Genomic DNA, 25,758 nt, shown 5'->3' on the forward strand with positions numbered 1-25,758 from the left:
ATTGCTCACAAACACTGGCAAACATGTATCACTCTCATCTTTTAATTAGTGTTGGACGCATGGAAACATTCTTGAAGCACTGCCATAAGCTAAGGATACTGAGTAAAGTAAACTACAATATAGTAAATATAACAATCAAATTATTAAATCATAATTTTTCTATTATAAGTCTGCCGACCGCTCACAAATTTAAATCAATTTTGTTACATTTCTAGCAATCTTGTGAGAAAGTAGCCTTCACGCTATTACTTACCATTCTTGTGTACATACATGTACATACTATCGGGTACCATTATCATGTACTTACATATTATTGGTAACCATTATCACGTACTTACATACTATTGGGTACCAATATCACACACTTACATACTATTGGTTACCATTATCATGCGCTTACATGCTATTGGTTACCATTATCATGTACTTACATACTATTGGTTACCATTATCATGTACTTCCATACTATTGGTTACCATTATCATGTACTTACATGCTATTGGTTACCATTATCATGTACTTACATACTATTGGTTACCATTATCATGAACTTACATACTATTGGTTACCATCATCATGTGCTTACATACTATTGGTTACCATTATCATGTACTTACATACTATCGGTTACCATTATCATGTACTTACATACTATTGGTTACCATTATCATGAACTTACACACTATTGGTTACCATTATCATGTACTTACATACTAATGGCTACCATTCTTATGTACTCACATACTATTGGCTACCCTTCATGTGGTATGTGAGTACGTAGCCTACATATCGGTGCACATGCATACACGCTATTGGTTAGCCTGCCATTCTTATCTAATCCTATATCATTGGTTACTATTCTTTTGTACTTACATGCCATTGGCCACCACTTTTGGGTACTTGCATACTATTGGCTACTATTCTTTTGTACTTACTTGCAATTTTCTAACATCTTCATCTACGTACATACACAGCATCGGTTAGAAATTTTGTACATACATACTATTGGCCACTACTCTTGGATACTTACATACTATTGGCTACTTCTTTCTTGAACTTGTATGATTTACCGCTTTCCTTTTATTCCTGTTTTTGTTTGTGGAAGTTGCTACATCATGTATCATACAACAAACAGATCTCAAAAATGTAACAATTGAAAGCATTGGCAATTTTAAAGAGTTTGCAATTCATTGTATGACTCTATTTCATACTTCCACAAATCTTCATGAGAATAGCAGGCTACTTCTGATATCAAGTATGTATGCTTGGATTGCTGCCTCTGCAGGAAGATGCTGACCTGCTGCCAAGTATAAGCTGTTGTTGTAAGAGCAGTAACTGGAGTCTCGCCTGAGTGACTGGGAGAAGCAGCCTTGTTTTAAAAAATATGTAGGGAGTACTAGTGTTCCACCCCTTCCTCGCCTTGAGCCAAACTACAACCTGAGGTCAGGAATAGCTCACCTTTTTGTCATGGTTGAGTGCAGAAGAGGGTTAACGCTTTGGTCCGTGCAAAAGTTTGCATGAAGTTGTGATAATGGAGACTTGCAAAGACTTAGCTAAAGTACACCATCCCATTACCAACATCTTTCAGGTAAAGGACAATAACACATTTAACTACTCGTCAAACACACATAAACCTAACAATATCATTGTTTAAATCAAAAGCTGGTCAATGTTGTTTGGATTATCAAGAGTCATTGCTATGGAATCTACTACCGGTTATACTGCGTAAAATTGTAAATGCTAATTCTTTCAAAAATGAACTGAAGCGCTACTTCAGACAACCAGACTAGACTAAACTAACTAGACAGACTTCTGCTGACTCTACTTTCAGGTTCCGCGTCTTGATTAGCCTTGCTATTGCGCACAGGAACCTCATCATCACCTTCCCTGGAGTGACATTTTTTTCTATTTCTCTTGTTTTTTTTTATACTGTAAGAAACACTCTTCATATTATTTTTTGTAGTTATATTATAGATGAAAATAAACAAACAAACAAAGGGCATCAGAATTTTCCTAAGATATAGAGCTATAACTAACTTCCCTAGTAATACTGTGTCAATTTCATACTGAATGGTGAGATGTGCTGATATACTCAAGTATCTAGTGGTTCAATCACTCTGAGTGGGTAAACAGAGAAAAAGGTCAAGGTCAAGTGTAGGAGGTGGTTACAGTGAAAGAGATACTAGAGAACTGATTTGTTACCTGCAGCAAGAAAAAACCAAATGAAACAAGAGAGTTTGATATTGAATGAAATGGTAAAGCAGAGCGGAGGATGTGCATATCTCAAGAAAGAATTAAAGGTGGCTAAAAAGAACTTGCAGTGGAGAGGCTGAACCTGGAAGACTTGTCAATTTGTGATACATTGGTTCAGGTTCAGACCTGTGCACTCGGTAGAGTTGTTGAGTCAAGGAATGATGACTGGCAACACCAGCAATCCTAAAGTCAGCGATGCTTAAAGATCTGCATCTTTTTGGATCTGAAGCTTTGTGGAACATTTTGAAGAGCACAAGCCTGAATTGAGTTTGCTTTAGATATAGTAACTGTTAATGACTGAGGGAGAAATCTTAAATTGTGGTCATATAACTATTTTACATGCTTTCAGATTATCAATGCTTAGGGGGCATGTGGTTGGGCAGCGGTGACTCATTCGCATTCTAATCGCTTAACCCTCATAACTTGAGGATAAATACAAAATTTTAACTCTCTTGAGATATGCAATGTACACAACAACTGAGTAGTGTAAGATCCATTGACAATGGATAAGAACTGGCATGGCGATGCAACAGCATAGCCTCAAATATCTACAAATATTTTGATGTTTTTGCGCTATCATACCCTAATACTTGCATTATGAAAAGTGTGTTCGGTGTGTGCAAAATTTTTTTTCAGTAGATTCGTTTGTCATTTTCTGACAGAGTAATTACTTTGTCAGTCATATAACAATGAAAACATGTAGAAGGAAGATAAATCCCTAAATGACTAAATGAATGCTTATTTGCACCTAATTACGTGTTATAATACTTTGTCACGAGTATTCTGGGTATTCATAGGGAATCCAAAAACACTTTTATTCACTTTGTATTATTGATGAACTGTAATAGTGTAATGAATACTAGCTAAATGCCCAGCATTGTCCGGGTAAAACAAAGTCTTTGAACAGAAAATTTATTTTTATTTAACATATACAGCATTTACCATTCTAGCTTTCAAACTTTGTATCATGAAAAAAGTTTTTTGTGTGCGGTTCAAATGAATTGAGAAAAAAAATAATACAAATGTAAAGGTTTTCAAACTTTTTCAAACAACATGAATTCTCATTGATTCACAACTCTCAAACCAAAAACATACAGACACCATATGGAGTTCTTTTAGTCTACACTGCTTTACTAATTCAATGTGTATGAACATGTAGCTAACAGTGCAGAATTATAAAAATTCAAACTACATAATTAGAAATATATGAGCAAAGATACTATAGCAGATATTTGTGCTAGAATTAGAAAATTAATGAACCTATTGTTACCTTTGATTACATGGAGAGTTGCGCTCTTATTGCAGCTAGAAGGTGGAGATGATGAGTACAAACTAAGTGAAGAGCTCGTGGAGGAGTTCTGGAAGAAAGGGTTTATAGCAAATATACCCATCTTGACAGATGTACAATGTGACCTTCTTCTTAGAGACTGCCATGCCCTTCAGGTATATCAGGAGTTGTCTGCTAACTTAGTACTTGTGCTCACAAACATTAGCCTAGTCACAAAACTGTCTGTAGTAATAGACGATATGGTAGTTTTTTCTCATGTATGCTCTAATGCACACATTCTCTCAAGCGTGCATTCTCTCATGGACCAATTCTCTCATGAGCACCTACTCTCACGCACCCATTCTCTCATGAACACCTGCTCTCATGAACCCATTCTCTCATGCAGGTCTGCTCTTGTAACACATGCTGTCACACACACTCATGATCGTGCACATGGATACGCATCTTCGTACTCACTTGTGGTGAGTTAGATTTGGTACACGAGTAAAACTCAATATTTACCCACACTATGTCTCTCCTAGAAACTATCTTTTTTGAAATTTTACACGCTAATTAAACCTAACAACCACTTACTTACTTTTCACAAACTTGCTGACTTTCACTTCTGCTGCTTGATGGTCATTCTTAGTCTTTGTGCAAGTTGTTTCACCAACCAATCAACTTGTAGCAAATTTCTTCATTACCCTAGCCTGCCAGTTAGCGTACTGTAGCCTGCCAGTTAGCGTACTGTAGTGGCAGTACGCTAACTGTAGTCATATCTGTAGCGTACTGTAGTGGCATAGTCATATCTGATCATATCACAGATAAAATTGCTTAAAATCTTAGTATGCAGATGTTATCAAGATGTAGCGGTATTTTTCTATCAATTGCGATTTTTTTATGTTTGAGGTGATCTGTCAGCCATGATGTTTTCAGATTAAGATCGACAAAGCTTGATCGCAGTTAAAACACTCAGAAGAATTGTCACGTGACAACTAGTCACGAATCGTCGCAACTAGTCACGTGCTGAATCGACGTGACTAGTTGCACAGCCGCCTGTGCCTATGGCCGCCTGTCTCTATCGGTATTGATGTTGGCTATTGCATTCAAGTTGCAATCCCATGCGACAAAATGTCTCTATTCTGTCAGTCTCTTTGCAATTATTGATGTCATAAACACATTTTTGCTTGATCTGAGCATTTTAACCGTGATCAAGTTTTGTCAATTTTAACCTTGAAACATCCTGGCAGTCGGACCACCTAAACAACAATCACAAATGATAAAAAAATACCGATACTTTCTTATGAAATCTACTAAACTTTTGTGTGAGATCATCTTCAAGTAATGTAGCTTTTGTTAATATCTACTAATGGCGTGACTGAATTGGTATGGCATAGAGAAAACAATTTCATTCTCATCATTAATTGATCCTGTGTGAAAATTACCTATTTTTTACCTGAAATTTAAAAACAAGCTTCAACAGTTCTTTATCATTTGTAATGCTTCTTTTACTTGTTGAAGATAACTATAACCATAGAGTTATCTCCCCCTAGAGTGATAACTCTATAACTATAACCAACAGAACACAAATCTGTCATAAGTAGATCAGCAATTCTGTATTCGCATGGCTAGCTTCTATGTAGCACTTACTTTTCACTAATTTTAAAGGTTGACATGCAACAAAATTCACATTAAAGTTATTTGGTATCAAAAGATTGACCATGTCGTGCTCTGTCATACCATGTCATTCCTACCTACGGCGTTTTCGTGATGGCTGCGATTAACTGTTCGTTTATGAGCTTTTAAGAGCTTTTAATCACATTTTCACATATTTTGTACCTACAGCACAGTGAAACATGGTGAACTTTTTTATACCAGATAACCGTAATGTGAATTTTGTTGCAAGCAAACCTTTAAACTTTGTATATTCCAAGAGACAACAACTCCTCACACCATTTGATATGCATAGACATACATTACAATTGCTGAGTTGTGGAATATGTGAATCAGTTTAAATTGATAAATTGTTGCGCAGATACCTCTATTTATTGACCATAAAGTACAATCTTTTAAATTTCTCACATCTTATATATAACATAAACAAGAGTTAGTATTTGCTGAGTTCCTCTGTAGACTAATAACTGTGTATGTAGAGTGGATAACTCTCAATATTTATGCTTTGACGAATGTTCGGACAGATGTCACAGGAGGAGACGAATCGCAGACTCCAGTCTACAACCAATCAGCGTTTAAACATAGTAACAATAACAAAGCTAAATTTATCAGTGCTTGATCTCTTTTTAACTGCCTAGTATACACACACACACGAAGACACTCTAGATAGCGTTGGAACTAGCAAACTTGGTACAGGTCATTTACGATATATTTAGTTTTTCAAACGATCATGTTTTCCCAAATAAAGCTCTTTATTTGCAAAAAAATTTATATTAAATTGATAATAAAATCAATCGATTCACTTGCTATATTGAGCCATATTTGTATTTTTTTATTCCGCTGTTTCGCAGATAGATGTGATGTATTTATAAACTTTAAGTTGTAATTTATGAAACTACAAAAATATTACCAAATATGGTTGTTTGCATATTAGCTAACTTGAAAATTAAAATAAAAGTTTCTCAAAGTAAGGAGACGAGCTCACGCATGCATAAATCTTATTTCACACAAACGAATCATGATGATATGATGTCAACCTTTTGGCACAAAGAAAGCTCTATAAAGATTGAAAACTGCAAGAAAAAGTCAATTCTGACAAACTAAAACATAATTTTAATAATAATTTAGCTTAAATGTTATGCAACATAATCACTTCCCAATGAGGTGGCTCAATAATGGCGCATGCCAACTACCTGATATGTACCAGATGGTCGATGTGTTAAAACTGTGCTCCTGAAATCTTTTCCTAAAATAGGCTTCTATTCTAACATACATGTAGTTAATGAGTGCATCAGGTACATGTAACTTGAGCAGCGTGTCATGAGACAGCATATGGTTTCCTATTTTACCAATGATTACATAATTTTAAAGCTTGTTACTTCATTGCGGTCAAACGATCATGGAATGAGATATAAACATCTGTCCTGTATTGTCTGTCTCATTATAAATGCATTATGGTAATCAAATATTGAATTGCAACTTTCTCAGCATCACAGTCTATTCAGACCTCTTAATTAAATAAAGAGGAATATATTAGATTATAACCTACCTCAACGAGTTTTCCATCTTTTACCTCAATCGTCACCCTGCAGCTTGCCTTGTCACTGACAGCCGTCCTTATCAGCTTACCACCTTCCTCAGAGTACTTTACCTGTAACAGTATTTTACCTGTAACAGTACTTTACCTGTAACAGTACTTTACCTGTAATAATACTTTACCTGTAACAGTACTTTACTTGTAACAGTACTTTACCTGTAACAGTACTTTACCTGTAACAGTACTTTACCTGTAACAGTACTAAACCTATAACAATACTTTACCTGTAACAGTACTTTACCTGTAACAATACTTTACCTGTAACAGTACTTTACTTGTAACAGTACTTTACCTGTAACAATACTTTACCTGTAACAGTCCTTTACCTGTAACAGTACTTTACCTGTAACAGTACTCTACCTGTAGCAGTCCTTTACCTGTAACAGTACTTTACCTGTAACAGTACTCTACCTGTAACAGTATTTTACCGGTAACAATACTTTGCCTGTAACGGTACTTTACCTGTAACGGTACTTTATCTGTAACAGTCCTTTACCTGTAACGGTACTTTACCTGTAACAGTACTTTACCTGTAACGGTACTCTACCTGTAACAGTATTTTACCGGTAACAATACTTTGCCTGTAACGGTACTTTACCTGTAACGGTACTTTACCTGTAACAGTCCTTTACCTGTAATGGTACTTTACCTGTAACAGTACTTTACCTGTAACAGTACTCTACCTGTAACAGTATTTTATCGGTAACAATACTTTGCCTGTAACGGTACTTTACCTGTAACAGTCCTTTACCTGTAACGGTACTTTACCTGTAACAGTACTTTACCTGTAACAGTACTCTACCTGTAACAGTATTTTACCAGTAACAATACTTTGCCTGTAACGGTACTTTACCTGTAACGGTACTTTACCTGTAACAGTACTTTACCTGTAACAGTACTTTACCTGTAACAACACTTTACCTGTAGCAGTACTTTACCTGTAATAATATTTTGTATTAGCAGTTTAATAGCATAATTGTAATAGCATAATAATAGTTGTAATAGCATAATAATTCTGTAATAGCAGTTTACCTATTATAAAGCCGATCTAGGTAGGAAACTACAACGACACAAATATAAAAGGCCAGGTACATGCCTGTCTTTCCAATTAGACTACAAACCTCTCTAAATCAACTCGCTCAGCTTACCTTGGTCACGAAAGACCCCACAGCTTGTTCTGAGAATTCTTCTCCAATTTTGAAAGTGTGCGTGATGGTTCGCCCACCGCCCACATCCAGCTGAACAACATGAGTGATCTCATCGCCGTTCACAGAATACTCGTACTCCATCTTTGTATCCTTCAGCATTGTCATCATTTCTTCATTCATTCCTAATGAAAATTAAATACCGTTTGAATACTTTGGAAAAAATTGTAAGTGGAAAAACATATTTGACAATCCTTAATGCGTTCTACTCACAAGAGTGCAATCAAGTAATACCATGGCATACAATATTGCTGTTGCAATAAATGCAAGTGCTTGAGCGGATATTGGAAGGGTTTGATATGGCTAAACCTAATTCATAGGATCACTCTCAAGTTATATTGTAATTGGTAAAGCTAAGCGTATCGTATTAATTATAGCCTATTGTAATAACTGTATTAGCTATAGCGTACTGTTACATAAGTTGTTTACTGCTGCCTTGTTCGGCTCCTAATAGACTGCTTGTGTTTACCAAAGTCTAATAAGTCTCTGGCATTCGTAGAAATAAATTTAACATTGCAGCAGTTTGTTTTCAGAGTCTAAAGCCTGGTTCCCATATCAATTGGGAGACACCGGCGGCGAAACTCCGGCCACTCCGCACCACTCCGCACCACTCCACTCCGGCAACACTCCGGTGGTAATATTGCGCAGCAAAACGCTTGCGAGCTGGCTTGCGCCTGGAACGCCTGCGGCTCGGCGGCTTATGTTCACATAAAGCTGCACCTAAAGCACATAAAGCGCATGTTCGCTCGCTATGCCGTTTCGATAATGCTGACCTTCACCTGTATAGTGCATTTCAGGAAAGTTTTGCCTGCGGTTCTTCGCGAAATTTGAACAGCGCTGAACTCTTGCGTTGACCGCCGGCAACTACCGGTGGTCCTCGGCATGTAGGTTCCCATTTCACCGCAACAGCCTGCGGTGCTGTCGCCGGTGCTTTACGACGTATATGGGAACCAGGCTTTGGAATACTCTGAAGCCACTATTTGAACGCCATAGCCCCCTATTTTTCAACACTTCTCATATAGTGGCTGTCAAATAGGGGTGGGGTTCAAATAGAGGCTAGCTTTGTATTTTTTCAAATAGCTCATCAGAATCTGGGAAGATAAATTTAACCCTTTTACAGGTGAAGCAAATGTTTCGTTCTCTCTTCTTATATTTCGTTCTCTCCTATGAGCGGAGCGACATGAACCCTTTTAGATGGAAGAAATCTAACTTACCTCCAACTTGTCATAGATCTCTAAATAAACATGCATTGAGAAGCTGAGAAATATCTCTACCAGTTGATATCTATTGCTTGCAGTTAATTTGCAATGATATAGCCTGTGCCCCGCGTTGCAATTTTTTGGAGCTTTCAATTTTTTATTTTTTAAATTTGAAGGCATATTTTCATTTTATAACTATATTTAACAAGGTTGCATAAAAGCTCATTGCACTCATTGATATGTTTCACTTTCTCACTTTCTCAACTACAGTTTGCAGCCAAAATAGCTTTTATGTACAATAGAAGAGGAGTTACGAGCGTTGTTCCATTGTAAGCCAAGTTGAGATAATCGCAAGGATACTATCAAATAATATGCTATAAATCTGCAAATTTATAAGTAGTATAATAATAATAATCTATCAACTGCTAAAAATATATATTGACAAACAAGTGACATAAACAAACCACACTTATAATAACACATGCAGAAACAAAAATTAACATTTTTAAACCAAAAACATTTGCATCGTTCGCTCAGCCAGTTGCATTCTGATTGTTGCTTTAATATACTATAGAATGATTTCATCTTCTCCCAGCTGTTTAATATCTTCTAAAATATCTTCTGACATCAACTCTTCTTCTGCACTGCTGAACTAGTCACTATTTAGTGTCCAAACAATTTTTTTGGCAGAGCAAAACCTTTGCACACTGCATTTTGCGCAAATAAGGATAAACTATCAGCCGCATAGGTTCAAGCACAACTTTTAGCATAAAACTAATCGTCCATGTACCATTATAAATTTAAACGGCTCTTCCCGTACGTCAAAGTATCAAAACTGCGTTAAACAAGAAACTGTTATTAGCCTGATAGAGTTATTGATTATTTCTATGGTGATGCTTTCAAAGTTTTAACCAAAAAACCAAAAAGCTTTGAAGTTGGAAAACTTCGATAACTTCGTTTCGAAAAGTTCGAAAACTGCGCACTTCGATACGAACAGAAACAACAAAAGAATTAATTGTTGTTGATATAACCAAGCCATTACTAGTACAATTTTATGAACACTTTTCTACTGATCACTTGCTATTATGGGTTTGTAAAGATAACAGAATGTCAGGGGTGGTCAAATAGAGGTGGCGTTCAATTAGAGGTTTTACGGTATTTCGAACAAAGCTCATGAAATTCTATGTCATGAAAACTTTTAACGATTTTGCTGAGGACCCCATGAATATAGCGAAGGGGCGTTGACAACGCTGTCCTCATTTTTAAGACTAAGTAATAAAAACTAAACTATCAGCCTCAGAGCAGTTAACTCACAGAATATGAACATATGTTAAAACTACTGGTCAGCTATCATTAGTAGAATATCACACTTATCTGGTTTTATACCCTCTTATAACAGTCTGATGAAATGAATCAGTGATAAGAGAAGTAATAATAAAAATAATAACAGTATTCTCAGAGAATCAACTGTCCTGTTGGTTGAAAGATTCTTGCAAGAATAGCAATAGACATTGATATAACTGGCTACACTTTTTGCATGTTATAGAGTGTCATCGTCTCATTATGAGACTCTTTTATAATAGACACAATCCATAGAGTCGTGACACACAGTCCATAGAGTCGTGACACAATCCATAGAGTCGTGACACACAATCCATATAGTCTTGACATAAGGCTAATAGAGCTCTGTAAAAGATTACTACATTCTATATATTAAAAGGTGTCACTATTGCTAGCTGGTAAAATAAGTAATGTCGCTAAATATTTTGTTAGATTTAAAAGAAACTAACTTTTATGTGTGGAGTTGTTTTTTAGTTTCTTAAATACATTTTATGATAATTGCAATGTGTCTACATAAAAATGGTCATGAAATTATTAAAGCTTTCATTCAGTTACATGTACAATTTACACATGAACCAATATATGTGGTAAGGAGAATAAAAATACATGGTCACAAGAATCAATGTATATGGTCAAGAGAATAAATATATACGGTCACAGGAATTAATTTTCAATAACTTTGTGTATCTTCGTTTCAACTATCTCAGATATATCATAAACTTTTATAAATAATATGTAATAATATTAGTAACACATTATAATTTTATATAATAATATATAATAAATTTATATCATAAATCATGGCATTTAATTAACACTTAGGGTATTTCAAATTATTATAAATGTATATGATTATGCTTGTTTTCAACTGAACATTAACCATTTCACGTGCTCTGTTCAGTGTTTTCATACACCAGATAGTGTCACTACAATTATCACAACCATTAGTAGGAATTCACTGCTACATTGAATAGAGTAGGCTATTGTTATCAGTGTTTTATCTACACCGGATTGCATAGCATACCCTTTCCTTTCATTTTTAAATATGCCCAGCTATAAAAATATATCTTAATAGAAACTCCTTTAATAAAACATTATAAAAATAAATTGGACTATCATATGAATGTGTTATAATACTTGCCCATGGCCACCATGAAAGCCGGAGTATTCTCATTACTCTCCAGTTTCCATTTTCCAACGATAGCGTTAGCTGCAGCCGACATGCTGGTATTGTTGTTGAAGTGACTGTTTCAAACTGCTGCTAGTGTCTCTCTAGTAGACCGTATCGATTTGACGCTGTTTTGAACAAACAATATGCTGCCACCAACTAGAAGAAACTGGGTTATGAAAACCGATCTACCATTTGCATACGAGAAACAAATAACGAATCTTATAAAATGGTAGTTGTTGTGCTGAAAAACGCTGTTAAACCTTAAAGATAATTTGTAAAATGTGTAATTTGTCAACAATACATAAAAATTGAAAAATAATATAAATATTTCTTTGTGTTGTATTTCACGCCGAGGATAAACTGTAATGGTATTACATAACTTCGAACATCTCCAAAGTCCACGAGCCTCCTATTCACAGATGCTAAACAGTCTGAGAGGCTTACAAGCGTCCCTCAGCTTGCCCTCAGGAGTCTTTCTTTACGCAATTCCTAACCATATTTGTAGGGCGTCCGTTTCAAGCTGGTGGGTGTATGCCAGCTTGGCTCACACGCAGGTGTGATTTCAAGGTGTAACTTGCTGCATTACGTTCCGTTCCGTAACAAAGATAATACAATTTTTTGTAATATTAGTCTTCCAAGATCACTAAATAGTGCAAGCTAAAGAAAGCAAAGCTTCAGTTTAGGAATTTTGAAGTAAATTCATCAATAATTTGTCTATAGGTAAGAGCCCTGTTAACCATGCTATATTGGGGTGAGTGCATGGCAAGTCTGGTGCTAATTGATTTAGAGGAAATGCAACACAAGCATTTTAACAACTTTATACAGTAAAAACTTTTTCAAGCTTGAATTTATGTTAAAAGGCATTCCAGATTTGTTACCATTGACTTTTCTCTGTGCAATAAATACTTGAATGCTTTCATTTATGCATCTTAATTGCTTACTATGCTGTGCTTTATATCTACGGATATAGCAAAAGCTGAAAAATTAGACTACACTGTATTTGCATTATTTAGTGCAGTGTAAACTGTAACGTTTTTCTTGCGATGTTTTATAACATTGAAGTAAATAAAACAAAAATTTAGCTTACCTTAAGCTTTGCTGACTTTTGAGCTATAGCAATAACAATATACAGTCAAACTCGGATAACTCAAACTTCACGGGACCGAGTGAAAGTGTTCGAGTTATCAGAGCGTCCAAGTTATCAGAGCACTGTCACAAGTCCATGTATTTATTAGTAGATACATGTACATATACAAACTATAATATAAATCAAAAGCATAAATGGCTTGTTTCGAATTAAATGCTTCTAATGTAAAGTTAAAAATTTTTTTACCAGAAAGTATAGAGATTTTTCTATCACTTGAGATTTGTTTGTTGTTTTAGGTGATGTGACTGCCAGGACGTTTTTCAGATTAACATTGGCAAAACTTGATCGCCGTTGAAATGCTCAGAAGAACAGACATCTTTTTCTTTTGAGCATTTTAACCATAGATATAGTAAACCGTAGATTGGCGAATAGCTATCATTACAATGGAGCAAAAGTGAGGCCTATAATTGGCTGTTGTTCTCACGACGTTACATCGCAAGTGATGTGCATTCCGGCGACAGAGCCTTCAGCTGAGCAATGAGTTTAAAAGTGAAAGCATGCTTGTCCAACTAGTTTTTAAGTCATAAACGTTACAATAAGACCAAATTCTTGGTGAAATGTCATCAGAGGAGACTACAACACCCCAGGTATGTGAACCAACAATACAAATTTTAAATACTTGGTAAACTTAACCTTTGCACGTATACTATATCATTGGTTCACGTTGTAAGAAACTACTGGAAACAAACCAACTACCAACTCAACTGAACTTACTTGTCTTATCATGGTCTCATAACAACGAACATACCTTTCTATGATTATTCTGAATTGAAAGTGAAGTGAATGAATGCTTGGGACTATCAAAAGAAAGAGTGTCTAGACTGATTACAACAACACATATTACAAACTTGTCTCTCAGCTGATAAGGTTGTAATCTAGCTTGGCATGATTGATCCAATACCTTTTTTGTCTCATTCCAAGTAATGTAATGATATTCATTCTACTACATGTATGTATTGTTAATGTTTAGGCTAAGAAAAAGTCAAGCCGCAGCTGGCGCTGCGCTTATGGATGTTCAAGCAATCTTGAGAAATGCCCAGATCTAACGTTTCATTGCTTTCCAAACGGGAAACGAGCTGAAACCCGTAATGCTTGGATAAAGGCGGTGCAAAGACATGATTGGACTCCAACATCAAGCTCTGTATTATGCAGTGAACGTGTTGAGAAAGACTGCTACAAGATTCCACCAGGTATTGGAAGAAAACCAATGCTAAAATCTGATGCAATACCTACAATATTTACAGCTTATCCAGCCTACCTTCAGCCAAAAGCTGTGAAAATACAGACACCAACCATAAGAACAGAAAGCCTGCCGAAACGTGGAAGAACATCTCAGACAGCAGCCAGCACCATAATGCGTGACCCTGAAAATACTACACCTGGTGATACTACTATCCATGATGATGAGCAACCTGCAGCTTCTAGCAACCAGGACACACTTACAGCCTCGACAACGAGCTGCCGACGCGGTGGTAGACCTAAACAGCCTGCTGTCACACGTAGCTCAATATTAAAAAGGAGAATCAAAACTCTACAGCAGAGAGTCTGTCAATTAGAGCAGAGGAATAGGATTTAAAATTTGGTCACAATTTGTTCACAATTTGATCACAATACTGAAAAAAGACAATAAACTTAACAATATAGAGCTTACATCGGTGGATGGATGTTTAGGAGAATTATTGTCTCATGCACAGTGCATGCCACCAATCTACTCAAAACTATAGTAAATCGCTATATTAAAATCAGAATATACTATGCAGCTTCAAAGCAGGAATCTAGTTCAACCAACCTTAGACAAAAACTATCTCGTCTAGTTATTTTCAGTCATGTCTAATGGGTGTTTAATACAGTGGTCCAACTTAACTGCTTCTAAATCTCATTTGATTCATTAATTCGTTATTAGTTTAATTTCTATTTGGTCACTTTTTGTATTATCAGTGATATAGAAGCTTCTAAATCATTGGTATTATCCATTACCATGTGTCTAAGATTCTTGCCTTTCTCATCCAAAGTCAGTTTTATATATTATCAATAAAATATGCAGTCTCACATGCACAAACTATGGAAAAATTGAGCAGTTTTTAGTGCTAAGTCAATAGGAGTTAATAGATCAGCTGATTCGCTTTACACATCACCATGACATTGCGTCATGCTAATTATAGGCCTCACTTGTTTTGATTATTCGCATATCTAGGGTTTACTATATTTATGATTTTAACCAAGATCAATTTTGCCGATTTTTTTTGAAGTTTATGCCAAGGTTACCTCGCTTTTCCTTGCTTTCGAAGGACCATCACTAAGCGGATGTTTGGTAAAAATCAAATTTTAACAAACCTTTTGAAAAGTCGTTAACAAAAATATTTTGCCGATGATGGTAATAACGACGTCTATGAACTACTAAAAGTTGAGGTTTATCTCTATGGCTTGAAATAAAGTGATATTCTGAAGCGATAACAACCATCTCGATAGCCGTTGGGCAAAAAACTTCGAGTTAACAAAGTTGAAGTCGAGTTATCTGAAGCAATTTATCATTACGTGGGAGCGGACCAAACGATACCGTTTGAGTTAACCATGTGTTCGAGCTATCCGGGGGCGAGTTATCTATGTTTGACTGTAATATGAAATATAATATATCATATAATATAGTATTGACAGACAGAGGCAGAGAATAGACCTATATTCCATAGCAGTGCTTATCCAAAGAGTTGAGGGGAATGTCAGTGTTTTCATAATTATGCTAGAGTTACATGTATACTATTATAACTACTTTTAATTACATAATACTTTTATATAAACTAATTATATAATACTTTTATATAACCTAATTATATAATACTACTATATTAGAGTTAAATTGGTTTTCGTTACAAATATCTGGCTATCTTGAACAAAGTTCTTCAATAATGTCAAACAATAAAAGATGGAGAAGTGATAATACAGGAACAGAGCGTAAATGTTTGTCGATAGTCCAAATATATAGACAGAAACTTTATTATCACAGATCGATGCCAATCACAACAAGTTAGACTATGAGACTAATGATAAAATAGCTGATTACATAAATATAAATATACAAATAAATATACTTTTGATTAAACCTTTCCCTGTAACCATTTTCAACAAATATATAGACTTTATTTATATACCATTAATTTGTTTTAATGTTTTCTGTATGCTGTGTCAGCAGAGAATCTGTGTCGGCAGTATACTAGTACTAGTACAGTCCTGTGCTAAAGTATAGGACCGCCTGCAATAATCTAGTGTTTATGAATTATATGTAATCAGATGTAATTTGTCTTAAAAAAAGACAAGAATATAAAAACTTAGTATTATTTTAATACTCAGAATCTCCTTCATCTGTTTCTCTTATCTACTAGTATTTGTAAACAATACTCTGGCTGTTAAAGTGCTAAGCAGTATTAAATGTAAATATTTTTATTTAATGGATACTACTTTGAGAAACAAATGCTTAAGCTGTCAAGAATACCTGAATCTATAATACTGGTAGGAAGTAGAAATGTGCAACATTTGAGAAAACCAAAAAATCTAACGCAATATCTTGAGAAGAAGAATAACCACTCATTAACTTTTGTCAATGGTTCATTAATACAGATCAGATCTCATCTCATGAGAGTTTTATATACTTGAGCGAAACAAATTTTAACTCGCAAACAAAACAATAACATCACAGACTATGTACATTTTTAGGATTAAAAGGATATATAACTTTATCTTATTTTAGCTGACTATATTGGGTTTATTGAGACTTAATATTCAACTGTATGAAGACTATGATAATCATTGGGTGGTTTATATTTTTGCACATGACTGTAATATAAGAAAAGTGATATACTAAACTAGTCTACTGAGAGGAATGGTCTAACTCTTCTTGGCTCTTAGCCAAACTGTGATACCATCCTCGAGCTTGTCGAATAGTTAGCTACATGTAATTGCTGATGTTCGCAGGAACTTGAAGCTGAAGATCCTAGGATGTCATTGATGTATGAGTACCACAAGAATCAAAGTGGAGACGACTCTAATGTTCTCTTTCACACCCTGGGACAGTGGAGAGTGTTTGAGACATTCCATGACATCATCTTCAATAGGAAAATCACAGTAAATTGATATGAAGCACCTGATTCGCACAATTTGGGCTACAAATAGTAGTTGTGTTCTCATTAAACAGTAGGTCCGAATATGCTGTAAAACCTCTAATTGAACGCCACCTTCCTTTGACCGCCACTTTGACATTCTTGAATTCTCACCAACCTATAATAGCAAGCGATCAGTCAGAAAGTATCCATAAATAGTACTAACAATGAATCAATTGCATCAATAAAAGTTAATTCTTTCAATTTTGCTCTAGTGGTTGCCATGGTTTTACTGACTGTGCACATGAAAGGATCGATCATCACAATTATCGAACTACACCCTGATTCGATGTCACTAAGGTCTAAATCTGATCTATTGTCTTCAGATTCGTCCTTAATGTTGTTTATAATCTGACCTGAAAACTTTAAAGCGTTTTGATGACCGATAAGAGTAGTCTTCAGGAACACCCTACGATGTAATAGCAGCCATTGCTATGGCGTATCGAAGTCTGTTTTCTAACTCCAAAGCATTATGTTTTTTCTTTAAAGCTTTGAAATGACACCATCAAAATAACTAATAACTGTATCCAGCTGAACTACCCAAAGCAGTTTTTTGTTTATCTCAGACTGATACTAGGACGTTTACTAAAAATAGTTTTGCAAAAATTCTGAGGATGGTGCATTAATGTTGATCCGCCCAAAAGAAAGTGCCAAATATAGGCAACATTAACATCGCTTTGCTTGCAAAGGGTTAAATTTATCTTCCCAAAATTTTGAGGCTCTAGTCGAAAAATACGGCACCACCCTTTATTTGAATGCCACCTCTAATAAAATGTGACTATAGGAGAAGGGTTGAAAGACAGCTCCATTGGGTTCAAATAGCAGTTTTACAGTAGGTGATAAATTTGTGTTAATAGGTTTGATTCCAGGCAAATCTATTAACACAAATTTCTGTTAATAGGTTCATTACCTGTTTGAAAAGGTGAAGGAAGTTTCAAAACATTTGATTTTAAAAATAACTGACAAATTTGCTTATTTATGCCTTACTTATTATATGTTGATTTTTGATCAGATTCCCACATTAGCAGCAAGGTCATTGCATAGTTGACTTCAACTCAACTCTATCACTTATTGTAGCAGCTCAACCTTGTCAAATAATACAAGCCTGTGCAATCTTTGAGTTTGTGACCAAAGTTAGACAAACTTTCAAAAAATCACTCTCGTAAAATGTAAAATTGCAATATTTGTCAGTTTGTTTATGAAACAGTGTGAGATCACTCTTTTTTAATTTTACTTATCTTGTCTCATTCCGTGCATAGATGAACACCAAAGTAGTAACTGTAATGTCTAAAGGACGAGTCAAGGTCGGTATCAAAATTAGATTGACTCACTTTTGTATATTCACAAATTGTTTGACATAATTATTGTATAATGATTTTATTGCTTGCTACCTTTTGGCTTAACCAAATTAATCTTTCACGGTCGTCTTTCTTCCTTGAGCAGTATTTTTTACGAAGATTTAACTTACAAATATGTCGATCTGATTGTATTGATCTGATTGTCTCAATCTCATTGTGCCGATTTAATTGCGTCGATGTAATCAAGTCAATCTAGTCGTGTCGATCTAATTGTGTTGATCTAATCGTGTCGTCTAACTTTTCCCATTTTCTGATGCTGGGATGTCAGTACGTGGCTAGAGTTTTATCAATTTTCTTATATATCCACATTTTTTGCTGAAATCAATGTTGAATTCGTCGGAAAATTAATAAAATACTGTAAAACAAAGGTGAAAATGAAACTAAACAAGCACTTTGAGAAATGCAAGATTTACTGAGGTGAATGCATAACAAAGGTGATCAGTTGAAAACTGACGATATATATTTAGAAGTGAACAGCTTGGAAGAAAAGCAATGTATACAGTACCACAATCCAGGATGTTGGAAACCTTTTGTTTGCTGTAAATATTTATGATTGCTAAAACTTTAAAATATTTGGCTATTTTGATAGTCACAAGATTAAATCAGTGCGCCTACATAAAGTGCTGTATGCGTAACTTGTAATCAATTCAAGTACATTCATAGGTTGTCACTTGAGCGAGTATTTCTAATGACTGCCATGTGTGCACAGGTACCCTCTAGCCAGCTGCTGACAGAAGGCAAGCGCAGGTCAGTCAGATGGTGGCATGATCAGCTATTCGCTAAACCAGCCCATCATGGAGGGGTGGTGGCTTGGTATGTACAGAGCAAGGGTGATGTGTACAGAGCAAGGGTGATATGTACAGAACAAGGGTGATATGCACAGAGCAAGGGTGATATGTACAAAACAAGGGTAATATGTACAGAGCAAGGGTGATATGTACAGAGCAAGGGTGATATGTACAGAGCAAGGGTGGTATGTACAGAACAAGGGTGATATGTACAGAGCAAGGGTGATATGTACAGAACAAGAGTGATATGTACAGATCAAAGGTGATATGTACAGAGCAAGGCTGAAATTTACAGAGAAAGGGTGATATGTACAGATCAAAGGTGATATGTACAGAACAAGGGTGATATGCACGGAGCAAGGGTGATATGCACAGAGCAAGAGTATTATGTACAAAGAAGGGAGATATGTACAGAGCTTCAGTGAGCTTGATATGGAGTTGCCCAACCTTTTAACTCAAACCATTTTAAATGGATGTTTGTGCTTCATTTGCCTGTCTCATTGCTGCAGCAATTGTTGTCTAAGTCTAATAGCAGTATCTAAAAGTTGTCTTATGACACAAGGTCTTCAGTGTTTTTCTTTGACAGCAAAGGCTGGTTCACACTATACTGCCGTATGTCTGTGTTAGTCACGCAATACTTTAGTGATCGTCTGTGATAACAATGCTCACACCATCACAAACCCAGCAGCGTTTACATCAGCGAAATGTCTGCTGTCCAGTATTCTCATCATACAATGCAGTCATGGAAATAATGAAATACTAGTTCTGCAGCAACCGTCATGATGAAAAAAAATGGATCAAGCAATCCGAGATGGACAATCACTGTGTCGCCGAAGTGGTGCACATTGCACAGGCTGTCGTAGATGCTTGGTGAAATATTCCTGGAAAGTTTGAAAGGTACAAACTTTCTCCTTTCATGATGCCATTGGTTTATGGTGCAAATAATCAACAAATAATCGTTGAGAGGACAACTCCGACATACGGCATTATAGGGTGAACAAGCCTTAAATCTTTACCACACGATTTGTAGTACCAAACATAAAGTCATAGCAATGTTTACATCTAATCAGTGTCTTAAGAAGTTTATCGATATCTATGCAGTTATCTCATTACTAACACCTGTCATTAGCCATGCTCTCATTAATGTTCCTGGCTGTTTGCAGGCATCAGGATTATTCTTATTGGACCAGGACCCAGCCAATGGCGCATTTAACAGTAAGCAAAAAATTTTTCTCTTAAAGCTTTGCTTACAAAAAGCCTAGTATAGCCAGCAATAATAGCAGTAGTTAGCATTAGCAGTATTTAGTGGTAGCAGTACTAATGCTAGTTAATAGTAGCATTACTACCAATAGTTAGCAGTAGCAGTGCTAGCAGTACTTAGCATTTAGTAATAGTAGTAGTAATAATAGTAATAGTAGTAGTAGTAGCAGTAGTGATAGTAGTAGTTGTAATAATAGTAGTAGTAATAGTAGTAATATTAGTAATAACAGTAGTAGTAGTAATAATAGTAGTAGTAGTGGCGGTAGTAGTAGTAGAAGTAGTAGTAGTAGTAATAATATTAGTAGTAGTAATAGTAGTAGTAGTAGCAGTAATAGTAGTAGTGCTAGTAGTAATAGCAAGTAGGCCTAGTAGTTAGTTGTGAAAGTAGTTAATTACTCTACCAAATTAATGTTATTGTATGAAGTCTCATCAGTGTTTAGATCCTGAGTGTCAACGCAAATAACAATAATAATAATCATAACTTTAGGAAGAGAAAGAAGTTATAATATTAAGTTTGCAAGAACAGGTGTATTCATACACCTTTCACCAGGCCTGTATTCACTGGTTGCAAGTTGGGGCGGCTAATGTTAGATGACTAGTTATGAACACCTGGGGTGTGGAGGGGGCGATGTAAGCCCCCAACAGGTTTCTCTTATGTAGGGCCTCAGCCTGGCCTCTCAAGTGAAGTTTTAAAAATTTTATCGGAAATTATCAACATTTTTCTATTTTTTGAGATTTGTTTTGTTTTAGGTGATGTGACTGATGAGACGTTTTTAAATTAAAATAGGCAAAACTTGACTGCAGTTAAAACGCTCAAAAAAAGACATCTTTTTCTTTTGAGCGTTTTAACAAAGATCAATTTTGCCGATTTTATTTTAAGTTCATACGGAGGTTTCAACGCTTTCGATGGGACATGGCCAAGCGGATGTTTGGTAAAACTTGCTTGCAAACCTTTATAAAAGTCGTTAACAAGAATATTTTGCCGCTAATGATGATAATAATGACGCCTAAGAACTACTAAAAGTTGATGTTTGTCTCTATGGCTTTGAATAAAGTTATGTTTTACAGCGATAAAAACCGTCTCCATAGCCGTTGGGCAAATAACTTTTTGAATAAATGATGTTGAGGTCGAGTTATCTGAAGCAATTTATCATTACGTGGAAACGGACCAAACAAATCCGTTTGAGTTAACCTTGTTTTTGAGATAAAATGTTACATTTTATTCGAGGGCGAGTTATCCGAGTTTGACTGTACTTAGCCGCGGAAAGTTCCTAAAAAGTTGGGGCAGCTCAGCCGGCCTGCCGCCCCAGAAATACGAGCCTGCCTTTCACTGATATAACTCATTTCCTGCGAGAATTATTACAGGAATTATTATTTGAAAACTATGCATAATTCTAGCTAAATCAGAGGTTGGCCTCACAGAAAGCAGCTATTATTTTGTTTATGATCGTTATTTTTCATGTTGCTTCTTGTTACAGTTAAAACCTACAGCATAATTTGCTCAACGAATGTCTCCTTACTGTGATGACCATCTTGATATTAAAGATATAAGTTCACTGATATTTTCTGACTGCATGGAAATATGCCTGAAGGCAATCTTTAAAGGATTAACTGTTACTACAAGATGTATTTTTATAGCAAAGAAGTGAAATTTATCATTGCAGGTGCACATTGCATTGGATGATCAAACCCTGACAAATGGCGCGCTACATTACATACCAGAGTCTCACAAGTAAGTATTAAAATGTATGAGTTGTCTCCGAGTACTTTAAGACATTTCATCAATGTACACGCAGCGATCTACAGATAAATGCTGCTCAACTTAGACTAACATAGTATTTGGTATTCGATGGTTTTAAACAGATTCAAGAAGCTATATTTTATACCTAAAGAGTTGTGATCCTTGCCATACTTTCATTATGGATTCTGCTTCACACATTCAGCTGAAAATAGAGTCAGTTCCATTCAGTATTTAGGTCACACTGACACCACCATTACACGCCTGCTCCGTTACAGGTGGACAAGAAATGGAGGAAAGCCCCTTCCTGTCACAGATTTTGACTTTAAGGACATGGAGTCAATCAAGGTATGCAGTAAATTAAACTGACTTGTTTTTAAAAATTAGCTCGATGTAAAGGAGTAGTGATTTGAGTCTTCAGATCCACCACCATCCATGAGTTAAGGAGTCGTGCGCTCAATAATAAAAACTTCTGACTCCTAATCCTAACTGGGAATTGTCCCTCATTTTCATTAAGCTAAAGTGGATACTGTAAGGTAGAATGTTAAATAATTGCAAACATGAAATGAAGCCAATAATTTATTGGAAGGGTGTAAACACTGGAAGGGAGTTGTTTACTCATGACAAAAAATCTTAGTAGTCAGACCCGTCTTTACGGCAGGTAGGCAGTTTCCTTATGTCCTTGGTTCCTTAATCTCGATGATTTCAGCTGCTTAAGAAAACAATAATGGCTTGCATGACTCAACAGAAATAGTCAAATTTGTGGCCTACATGTCAGTTAACGCAAAGCATTACGTTTCATATGATTATCTTAGACTATTTTCTCAGAAGATGAACTAGCTGGCTTTCATCCCATCCCCGTTTTACTAAAGAAAGGAGAGGCTAGTTTTCATCATCCGCTATCTGTTCATGGCTCCTATGGAAACAGATCTGAACACCCTCGTAGAGCTACCGTTTTGAACTTTTTCGCAGATGGCGTAAAATCAGCTATTGATGGAGATTTGATAGGAGGAGCCCATGTTCCAAAGGTAAGAACTGAGACTCCAAGCATGCATTTTGGTGGTATTTTCTATCAAAAGATTAATGAGCACAGAATGTTGATTAACTCTAAGTAATTTAAAGAGAATCCTGTAGCCTTAGATTAGTTCTTGCTAGTCTATTTCTATGAGCTGTAATCTTAGATCAGCTCTTGTTAATCTATTTCTATGAGCTGTAGCCTTAGATCAACTCTTGTTAGTATCGAGCGCTGAGACTTGTAGCCATATATCAGTTCTTGTTAGTCCCTATTGCTATAGGCTGTAGCCTTAGATCAGTTCTTGCTAGCCTCTGTTGCTATAAACTGTAGCCTTAGGTCAGTTCTTGCTAGTCTCCATTGTCTTTAGCTGTAGCCCTGACCCGTAGAGGTAGATACAGTCATAACTGAACGAAGAGCGTTAAGTAAATAGAAACCCATTTAATCTTTTTTTTAGTTTGTTTTTGACGTATTCGGCAAACGCCTGTATACAATCTGTATATTTGTAATTTACACAGTCATAATTGTGTGTACAACAAACTGATAAAAATGCTGGAAATTTGAGTAGGCATAACCATGAGTTGTCTTGGGCTTGTGGAGTACAGTAGGCACATTTACAACGTAAATGAGCCGTTCCAGGAGTGTTTACGTTATAAGGATTTTACGTTATAAAAACAGTAAAATACCTGTAAATTGCCTAATCAGTTCCACGATCTTTCCAAACTCGCCCCTTTGATCACACAAAAACGACAAACTTGACATAATTTTTCCAATTTGTGGGCTGCACTGTAACTGCAGCATTATTGGTTTACCTTGACAACTTTTCTCCTTTGTTTGATCAATCTGACTGGTTTTATAGACCATGTTTGCGGTAATTTTACAATAAGTTGATGGGGAGTGCGCATCTTTGACGCTCATTTAAAACGATTTGCTTATTTTTTGTAAGCAGCAAAGTCTATTCTGCAAAATAAAACTAATGACAAATATTATATTATATATGTCGACAATAAAGCAACGCAACAAAATATTTTAGTTGACAAAGACATGTATTGAGGCCATTTAAGCTCTCTGGGTTCGCAAAAAAGCTAAAACAAACAAAGAACAAACATATGACTTACTATCCCCAATGACAATATCATACATTCAACAAGAGGAATAAGTGAGTCCAGATCAGCCCGCCCTCACGTGTAGTGAAGTTGCTTGGTTAGGACTTTAGCCATCTCGAGGCCCTGACCTAATTATTCTGACAGAGAATACTTGGACACAAGCTTGTGTCTTGCCATACAAGTGCTCATAAAGTTAGCACAACCGACATTTCTTCTCATGAACGCCTCGCCCTCACATTGCTTTTTTTGTGTTTTTTATAGGGCAGCGTTATGGAAGGAGACTTTTTCCCACTCGTGTACAGAAGTCTGGAAAAGCAATAACTACGACACAAAAGATTCTTGATAGCTTGTACTCCAAAACTATCACGATTTCTGTGTTCGTTTTCTGCCCAAACTTATTACAACACATGTACGTTATATTCTGAAGAATTGCTGTTGTACTCCCTCTACCTTTGTCGCTCAGTCATCCCGGCCAAATAATGTCCCTCATTTGGCTGGTCAGATAATTTTACTAAACACTAAGTTGCTTATAGGGCTTCTGCCTTTATATATATTACTCAGTCAGCAACTTTACCTCAGTACTGATCCGTTAAAATCCCTCAAAATATTTTTCTAAATTTTTCTAGCAAGCGCTTTAAAATAATGAAGTCGAAATAATTTGCAGACACGCTTGAAATTATTGAATCATTAGATGTAGTTGTATGCAGCTGATTGTATCCGCAGCCCAAGCACGTAGTAGATCATTAGCTAACACGCAAGTTATAGATAAAGTGGAAGAATGGCAGGTTACAGGGACACTGTGCTTCGTTTGTTCTAGTCCTGCTCACTTCAACATACTCACCTTAATGGTCACATGACCTTAATGATTACATTACCTTAATGATCACATGACCTTAATGATCACATGACCTTAATGATTGCATGACTTTAATGATCACATGACCTTAATGATTACATGACCTTAATGATCACATGACCTTAATGATCACATGACCTTAATGATTACATAACCTTAATGATTGCATGACCTTAATGATTACATAACCTTAATGATCACATGACCTTAATGATCACATGACCTTAATGATCACATGACCTTAATGATTACATGATCTTAATGATTACATGACCTTAATGATCACATGACCTTAATGATTACATCACCCTAATGATCACATGACATTAATGATTACATGACCCTAATGATCACATGACCTTAATGATTACATGACCTTCAATGATCACGTGACCTTAATGATCATATGACCTTAATGATCACATGGCTTCAATGATCACATGACCTAATGATCACATGACCTTAGTAATCACATGATCTTAATGATCACATGACCTTAATGATGACAAACCAGTAATGACTTGGCACTAACTAACAGCTAGTAACGATCATAAATTACAATCTTTGAATTGTCTGTCCCTGATTTGATGGATATGGTTGAGAATAAAAATATATATATTACAGAAGTTGGAATT

The 25,758-nt window shown here is 35.8% G+C and overlaps 2 protein-coding genes across 2 annotated transcripts; one reads left to right on the plus strand and one right to left on the minus strand.

The window, feature by feature from the left end:
* The first annotated feature begins 1,464 nt into the window (after positions 1–1,464).
* LOC137387459 (probable alpha-ketoglutarate-dependent hypophosphite dioxygenase) lies at positions 1,465–25,279 on the plus strand. Its single transcript, XM_068073889.1, has 9 exons — positions 1,465–1,588; positions 3,559–3,696; positions 16,821–16,970; positions 19,073–19,176; positions 20,315–20,366; positions 22,076–22,143; positions 22,428–22,497; positions 22,965–23,177; positions 24,529–25,279. The coding sequence occupies exons 1-9, from the start codon at positions 1,532–1,534 to the stop codon at positions 24,586–24,588; spliced, it is 912 nt and encodes a 303-aa protein (XP_067929990.1). The 5' UTR covers positions 1,465–1,531; the 3' UTR covers positions 24,589–25,279.
* LOC137387460 (gastrotropin-like) lies at positions 5,553–11,777 on the minus strand. Its single transcript, XM_068073890.1, has 4 exons — positions 11,678–11,777; positions 7,940–8,121; positions 6,744–6,845; positions 5,553–5,752 (listed from the first exon to the last, which is right to left on the minus strand). The coding sequence occupies exons 1-4, from the start codon at positions 11,757–11,759 to the stop codon at positions 5,693–5,695; spliced, it is 426 nt and encodes a 141-aa protein (XP_067929991.1). The 5' UTR covers positions 11,760–11,777; the 3' UTR covers positions 5,553–5,692.
* Positions 25,280–25,758: the final 479 nt, after the last annotated feature.

The sequence above is a fragment of the Watersipora subatra genome, chromosome 2 (assembly GCF_963576615.1).
Source record: "Watersipora subatra chromosome 2, tzWatSuba1.1, whole genome shotgun sequence".
Taxonomy (NCBI): domain Eukaryota; kingdom Metazoa; phylum Bryozoa; class Gymnolaemata; order Cheilostomatida; family Watersiporidae; genus Watersipora; species Watersipora subatra.

Coding starts and splice junctions, on each gene's coding strand:
- LOC137387459 (XM_068073889.1), top strand. CDS start 1,532: ATGGAGACTTGCAAAGACTTAGCTAAAGTACACCATCCCATTACCAAC. Junction 19,177..20,314: donor CATGGAGGGGTGGTGGCTTG/GTATGTACAGAG, acceptor GGCTGTTTGCAG/GCATCAGGATTATTCTTATT. Junction 22,498..22,964: donor AGGACATGGAGTCAATCAAG/GTATGCAGTAAA, acceptor TGATTATCTTAG/ACTATTTTCTCAGAAGATGA.
- LOC137387460 (XM_068073890.1), bottom strand. CDS start 11,759: ATGTCGGCTGCAGCTAACGCTATCGTTGGAAAATGGAAACTGGAGAGT. Junction 6,846..7,939: donor TGGGGTCTTTCGTGACCAAG/GTAAGCTGAGCG, acceptor ATACTGTTACAG/GTAAAGTACTCTGAGGAAGG. Junction 5,753..6,743: donor AAGATGGAAAACTCGTTGAG/GTAGGTTATAAT, acceptor GATTGGTTGTAG/ACTGGAGTCTGCGATTCGTC.